This window comes from Acanthamoeba castellanii (genome assembly GCF_000313135.1).
Source record: "Acanthamoeba castellanii str. Neff unplaced genomic scaffold scf7180000084758, whole genome shotgun sequence".
Lineage (NCBI taxonomy): Eukaryota > Discosea > Longamoebia > Acanthamoebidae > Acanthamoeba > Acanthamoeba castellanii.
In genome coordinates this window covers 117,442-124,158 of record NW_004457380.1, presented here as the reverse complement: position 1 = coordinate 124,158, position 6,717 = coordinate 117,442, and the positions used below count along the sequence as shown (strand labels likewise).

General features: G+C 56.3%; 6 protein-coding genes across 6 annotated transcripts; 4 read left to right on the top strand and 2 right to left on the bottom strand.

Moving 5' to 3' along the window:
* Positions 1-148: 148 nt before the first annotated feature.
* Positions 149-744, bottom strand: ACA1_211970 (uncharacterized protein; the record flags this gene model as incomplete). Its single annotated transcript, XM_004336976.1, has 3 exons — positions 149-326; positions 395-602; positions 663-744. The coding sequence occupies 3 exons, from the start codon at positions 742-744 to the stop codon at positions 149-151; spliced, it is 468 nt and encodes a 155-aa protein (XP_004337024.1).
* Positions 745-935: 191 nt separating this feature from the next.
* ACA1_211960 (uncharacterized protein) lies at positions 936-1,300 on the top strand (the record flags this gene model as incomplete). Its single annotated transcript, XM_004336975.1, has 3 exons — positions 936-1,071; positions 1,128-1,173; positions 1,258-1,300. 3 exons carry the CDS (start codon positions 936-938, stop codon positions 1,298-1,300), a joined length of 225 nt encoding a protein of 74 aa, XP_004337023.1.
* Positions 1,301-2,776: 1,476 nt separating this feature from the next.
* ACA1_211950 (uncharacterized protein) lies at positions 2,777-3,373 on the top strand (the record flags this gene model as incomplete). Its single annotated transcript, XM_004336974.1, has 1 exon — positions 2,777-3,373. The coding sequence occupies one exon, from the start codon at positions 2,777-2,779 to the stop codon at positions 3,371-3,373; it is 597 nt and encodes a 198-aa protein (XP_004337022.1).
* A 274-nt stretch (positions 3,374-3,647) lies between these two features.
* ACA1_211940 (uncharacterized protein) lies at positions 3,648-4,118 on the top strand (the record flags this gene model as incomplete). Its single annotated transcript, XM_004336973.1, has 1 exon — positions 3,648-4,118. One exon carries the CDS (start codon positions 3,648-3,650, stop codon positions 4,116-4,118), a length of 471 nt encoding a protein of 156 aa, XP_004337021.1.
* Positions 4,119-4,333: 215 nt separating this feature from the next.
* ACA1_211930 (uncharacterized protein) lies at positions 4,334-5,060 on the top strand (the record flags this gene model as incomplete). The annotated part of the gene is made up of 3 exons (XM_004336972.1): positions 4,334-4,349; positions 4,500-4,693; positions 4,776-5,060. The coding sequence occupies 3 exons, from the start codon at positions 4,334-4,336 to the stop codon at positions 5,058-5,060; spliced, it is 495 nt and encodes a 164-aa protein (XP_004337020.1).
* A 225-nt stretch (positions 5,061-5,285) lies between these two features.
* On the bottom strand, positions 5,286-6,025 carry ACA1_211920 (transcription factor SII (TFIIS) domain containing protein; the record flags this gene model as incomplete). Its single annotated transcript, XM_004336971.1, has 4 exons — positions 5,286-5,310; positions 5,452-5,561; positions 5,634-5,760; positions 5,850-6,025. 4 exons carry the CDS (start codon positions 6,023-6,025, stop codon positions 5,286-5,288), a joined length of 438 nt encoding a protein of 145 aa, XP_004337019.1.
* Between the last annotated feature and the right edge of the window lie 692 nt (positions 6,026-6,717).

The following is a 6,717-nucleotide window of genomic DNA, read 5'->3' as shown; positions in this document are numbered from 1 at the left end:
CGAGGAGGGTCGTGAGACGGTGTTGTCCGCCGTGTTGGTCTTCACTCGAGGGAAGTTGGGTCCCAGCAGCGCCAACAGCTTGGCTTCGTCGTGCAGGTGCGCGATCACGAACCCATAGAACACCAATGCTCGCCTGGGGTCCCGATCGTCAGGCAACGTAGGCCTCCAAATACGAAAAGACGTACCTGATGAAGTTGGGGTTGGCCTTAATGATGGCTTGGGCGGTGAATCCAGCATGCTGCTCTGCGCACTGTAGGAAGCCATCCAGCTCGCTCGAGAACTGGAGCTTCAAGGCGTGTAGAGCTTGTTCAATCGTTTCGAGCGAACTGCAACGCCACCGTGCAGATCGGTCAGGAGTGCTGCAGCGTTGAAGCACTACAGGAATTGGTCGTACCTTGGGGAGTTGAAGATGACCTTGAGAAGCACCGTAATCGCAGCTGAGAACGGCTCGCCTTCGCCTTCTCGTGCTGCCGGGTAGCGTACGGGGTAGCGTACAAGTGTGAGGATTTGTAGCAGGACATCGAGCACATGGTGGTCCTTGCTCGCGAAGCGCTCCCAAACTTCAGCAACCTCTTCATCGGTTGGTGCAAACGGCAGCAATTCTACAAGGAGATTAGAGGTCGAGGATGCAAACGTAGCAACACTTCCAGCCCGGCCCGTACCTCCTGGGCCATTTCCCAGCGCCTCGCGGCTCTTGAGTGAGACAAGCATCGTAATGATGCGCTTACGGAAGGCTTTCAGCATGACCGATCACTAATGCAGACAACTACGCCTGGTGATTTCGGCCCTTCGTCGCCATCTTGTGTTTGCCTGCGTTGCTCTTTTTCTGGTTTTTTCTTTTGTACTTTTCTTTTCTTCTCAATTACTTAATTAATGGTTGCTGCACTGCGAGCAGACGGCGCACACCACAACACCAACGAGACGAAAGGAGCAAGATGGCGGACAAGAGAGCATTGTTTGAGGCAAAGATCAACGAGGCGGGCAAGGGGCCAGGGTTCGAGCGAGTGGACCATGGACCCAACTTCAAGCCCGGCTGGAAGGCCAACGGCAACTCTGGCGGTGGCCACACTGGTACCACCTCGTCCCCCCTTACATCAATCAATATCACTGACCATAGCTGTGCACAGCGCACGACGGCAAGTTCAAGAAGCAGACAAAGCGCGTCGAGACCAAGTTTGAGTACCTATTGCCCACCTTTACTTGACCTTCAGTGAGGTTGATGCATGGACTAATCCGCGTCGTTGATTGACCCCACAGCCAACCGCCGCCTCCCAAGAAGAGCCTGACCGACTTGCCCTGACGCTCCCGTCTGGTGGTCCACCAGGTTCTCCTTCCTTTTTCTCAAAAAAGAGAAGTTGTACAGAAGGCGGAAGGGAAATCGATGTGTGAAACCGATCGGTTTTGGCTTGGATAATAAAGGTCGCACGTCCCTCTTTCGGTCCTTGTCTTTGGCCTTTTCTTGTTTTCTCAAGCAAGCTTGCCACACAGTTGTTATGGCGTGAAACCGGGGCAAGAAGGTCGAAAGCAGCAAATGTAACACAAAAAGCGAAAGTCGAACTAAAGAACGAAAGCGAAAGCGAAAGAGGCGGTTCAGCCTCTTGCTCCTCAAGCGCCAGGGAAGCCAGGAACTGAGATTCTCGTCGACGCCTGCCTTGCCGGTCCTACCCGACAACGTCAGGGACACGCTACTGACACTGCAGACGACGACATCAACGTCGACCGGGCAGCGTCGAGGATCGGCCTTGTTCGGCCGCCCACGCAGCGGCAGCGGCAGGTGGACCTCGAGAAGGCCGAGGAGGAGAGCAGGCAGCAGGATAAGAGGCCGCTGCGCGTGAGCAACAGCGTGCCCGAGCAGTTGCGCAAGCGGAATCGGGTGATAAACGAGATCACCAGCACTTAGCAGGACTACATCAACTGCCTCGAAGTCATGACCGAGTCTTCAGGTAACGCAGGTCCCTCAATGAGTGCTTGACCCAGTTGCAGCATGTTGTCTTATTGGTGCTGCTGTGTGGCCCCTGTGGCATGCGTGTAGCAATCCGATGCTGGAGGAGGTGGCGAGCAAGGAGGTGGATGGAGCTCCTCCATCGGGTACGCTGAGCCCTCGCGTGGTCGGCTTCAACGTGATCTAAACTCTGACTGCCGGTATCTAATGTTGTTGTGAGCATAGAACTCTTCGGGGGCGGGCTGTCCATTCGTGAGTAGCAAAAGGTCGGAGAAGAGGAAGTAGTGCCGCGGGAAGAAGTCAGGCCGGTCCTGCTTTGAGTAGCTTTGCCCTTCTCGCCGGAGGTGAAGCGCAGGTGGGTCCACGAGCACCATGCGCCAAGAGCACTGCGTAACCACCCTCGCAACACCAGCGGAGAAGCATGCGAGAAGGAAGGGTTCTGTCATGAGATGTCAGGAATCGACGGGTTACACGGCCTGGATCTGGGGCCGCCATTGGTAGGAGTAACAGCTGCCAAGCAACACAGCTCGCTCACAGAACTGGTGGGAACTTTGCGCACTGTTCATGTCCTCCCTGCTACCCCCCCCCCTACAAAAGCCAACGAGATGAGACAAAGATAATCACGCCAGCTACCACCCACAGCCAACTCCACAACCACCCCAGACGAGCTCGTCCCCACCACCTTCTCTCAACTCCAGTCATCCATACGACTTTCTTGAACCCACGGCCAACTGCTCTCCAACCTTGAGTGCCCTCTCGGCTCGACCAGCCGCCACCAACAACCACAACCACAATCATCCGAACCCGACAAGCCAGAGGAAACCACACAATCGAATGGCGCTGGAGAGCTCGCGCAGAGTGGCGACAAAGAGGAACGGGAGCCGGTTCAACCTCCCAACGTTCCTGCACAAGTCCTCCTCGTTCGAATTGGCGCCAGACACAGACTGCGACTCCCCCGTCTTTCCCGCGCCTCGGTTCACATCTCCTTTGCGCCAGCCCCAGCAGATCATCGAGGAAGAAGAGGACGAGGACGGCTGCTGGTTGCCCGAGTTGGCCGAGCCGGAGGAGGTCAAGCTGTTCAGGAGCCAGGAGGTCATGCTGGCCAAGGGCGCCCAGGTGGTGGAGGAGAGTGGGGAGAAGGAGCGCAGCCGATCGTTCGACGTTGTGGACCTCCTGAGCTCGCCCAGACACAAGCTCGCAGAGGCAGCCCAGCTGCCCAGGAGGCTGTCTCTCACCTACGGCCCCGGCGAACTGAGCAAGGCGCTACAGGCGCTGATGAGCCTCCAAAGCGACGGCGATGGAGACAGCAGCGAGGGCGAGGATTGTGTGAAGAAGGAGAAGAGGAGGTCAAAGAAGGCGCCATCACAACCCAGGCGGAGCTTCCTGTCCCTGCTTCGGCGCAGGGCAGCAAGCGACAAGGGCACCCACTAGGGGTTGTACAATATATCAAAAACACATCTTCTTCTACTTCACGTGGTGTTCCTCTCCAGCTTCTCTTGTTTTGCCTCTCGGAAGAAACACCTGGATGCACCCGCTTCTCCTGATTTAGACCTGCACCGTATCTGGGCCTGCCGGTGAACCGTTGCTAGAGAACCTGATTGGTTGGAATTATCTCCGTTTCCAGGCAACGCATGGTGAGCAAGCTCCTTGCGTGCTGTGGGGTCCATCTGGGGGCAAAACACCCAAGCCAAACTAGAAGCACCTGATGGCCACCACCAGCAAGGCACGGTCCTCGGGCGCGGTCCCCACCAGGAGGTCCCGACGCTTCAGCTGGAACTTCGCCCGGCCATCGCCTTCGTTCGACCTCGACCCGTCGGCCTACAAGGACTCGCCCATCTTCATCGCCCCACGCACTCCACCTGCAGAGCCAAAGGTCGACGACTCGCCCAGTGCCTCGTCCTGCTCGCAACCCACGACCTACCAGTCGCCAAGGAGAGTGGCCCTGCGCCGCCGAGCCACGGTGGCCATTGGGGCCGCAGAGCTGCAGGGTCGACTGAGCGACATGAGCCTCGAGTCCATCGCGGAGGAGGAGGAAGGCGAGGCGAGACAAGAGGCCAAGAGGGAAGAGGCCGACGACTTGGACCAGAGCCCCCCGCCGCCCCCACCTGAGAAGAAGAAGGACAAGAAGCTGAGCAGGATGTTCCCTCTCCTGCGAAGGCATAACACAAAAGGCTAAGTCTTGCCGTGCACACGTATGCACTGTTCAATAGACTGTTTTTTGAGGCCGGTAGCGACCTAAAGCTGACGTCAGCGGCCTGCCGTCGCCTTTGGCACTCGGATAAATCCGGGAGCTGTCTGACCGTTGGCGAATCAGCCACTGGGACAACTGCAGAATGAAAGTGGGGCAAAAAAAAGATTAAAATTAGTTTTTATCAACACCTCTGCAGCATCATGGCTCACAACCAAGGTACCAGGCTTCAACAAGCTAATCTTACTTGCCTTTTTTTTTTAAGTTGCTGTTCTTTCGTTCGCCCATGACTTCATCATTTCATTTCATTTCATTTCATCTCTTCCCCCCCCCAATATCTTTCTCTTACTGATGGCGGCGGTGGTGCAGGAACGGCGGTGCCTGGAACGCACTACACGGCGGAGGAGCTGACGGGAACCACTCAGGCGGTGCGTTCGTATGCGGCGTCGGCGCCCCAGGCCGAGAAGGAGAAGAAGTACGGGCAGCAGGAGTGGGGCCTGTTCGAGACCAACTACCAGCGCAACAAGGGCATCACCACCGACGACTCCCTAAAGGAGATCGAGGTCTTCTTCCCCCCTCTCTCTCTCTCCCTGTCAGCACCACCACCCAACGCTAGTGCTGACACACTACACTTCCCACTCGCAGGACTTCTCGAAGCACGGAGTCGTGCCTGGTGGTGGCGTACTTGGCGGCGGTGGCGGCCGTGGAGCCAGCGGCGGCGGCGGCGGTGGCTTCGGTAGCGCTGGCGGCGGCGGCGGCGGTGGTGGCTTCGGCGCTGGCGGTGCTGGCGGCGGCGGCTTCGGTAGCGCAGGCGGTGCTGGTGCCCAGGGCTCGCTTCCCTTCGGTCCCGGTGGCGACGCTGGCGCGGCCTTCTTCTCGCAGCATCAGCAGAAGGAGGCGGCCAAGTACAAGCCCGGCTTTAGAGGATGATCGTCGTCAGCGCCGGCATCATCGTCGTCGTCATCATCGAGCGATGGCGACTCGCCGCACGCGTGCCTTGTTGGGCTGTGGACAACACCCACACAAACCAAGACCGAGTGTGGAATGTGAAATAAATAAGACCTAGTTTGTAAAAAGGGGATAGCAGACAGAGAGAAGACGAAGTGGAGGGAAGGAGAGACGAGACGGGAGTGAGGAGAGTCGCCACCGCGGAGCTCAGTTGTTTTGAGAGAACTTGTATCTGGTGGTGGGGAGAAGAAGATGAAGAAGAAGAAAGAGGAGATGAGCCCAACATGTGCGAGAAGGACGATTGCACATATCCTGCCGAGATAGCAACTGGACAGGTGTGGTGGTGGTGAAGGTGGAGATCGGACGGACGTACGCGCATTTGACACACTCGTAGAAGACGGTGGAACCTTCGTCGACGGACCGGAGCTGCATGGTGTAGAAGTACATCTTTCCATGTCCACACTTGGGGCACTTTTCATCGATCTGAGGTGGAGAGCAGCACAGGCAAGGAGTGAGAAGGAGAAGGCGGCCAAGTGTACAAAGAGATGAGCGTACGATGGCTCGGTCATTGGACTTGTCCTCCTCCTTCTTGCCCTTTTGTCGGATGGACGACTTTGGCTTGGCCTTGGTGACGATGACGTGCTCCTCCAGCTCGTCCGCGTTCACGTTGAATCCACACATCCTTTCGAAGCGCATGATCATAGGCAAAATCGCACAAATTCGCCCCCCCCCCCGCAATCGTTCAGATTCTACGCGATTGGGCGAGCGTACTTGCAATTGATTTGAGAATCAGCGGTAAGCGGCAAGAGGCAGCCGCAGTTGTCACAGAAATTGGTCTTGGGCTTGGCCAACGAATTGAAGCTCTTCTCCCATTCCGTCGGTGCTCGCTTATTCTTCTTGGGGTTGGTCCTGGAGGCAGTCCTCACCGCTTCGATCATGACCTCCATATCGTCATCGTCATTCTTTTTCGTTTTCTTTTTTATCTGTTTATCTGTGCTTTTGATCGGGCTCTCCGAGGCCGAAGATGTCTTCGTTCGCTTTTTCGATGCGGACTTCTCCATCCCTCCTTTCGATTGATTGATGAAAATCGCGATTGCCGGAGCGATGGCTGAAAAATAAAGAAAAGAAAAGGAATTGTTGTGAAGTTGTCGACACGTCGTAATCTGTCGGCAGAGATGAAACTTGGTGGGCGAGGGACGGAAGAGCCAACGAAGGTGCCACAGCCACGACGAGGGGACGGCGGTGGCTTGGGCCAAGCTCATCTTGACGAAGAACCACAATTGCGTAACGATTGCCTGCACGCCGTAGGAAGAGACAACAAGCAAGGAGGGCTGTACATACCTACGCCAAAAGGAGAGACAAGGAGGTAGATCGAAGAAAGAAAAGCGATATCCATTTGGATGCAAGATTGATTCGTGGAAGGACACCATCGGCGGCTACTTGTAATTATTGTAAATTTGTCCACAACCACAAGCAACCACTCGATCGCGGAGAAGCAGGCCCGACGACGAAGATAAGATGGGCTCTACAAACTCGAAGAGGCCTGCGGCATCGGAGGAGGTGAAATATCTGTCACCCACAGGACTCTACCCTTCGTGCAATTGGGATCTCAAAACCATTCGCAAGCTCATCATCGAGA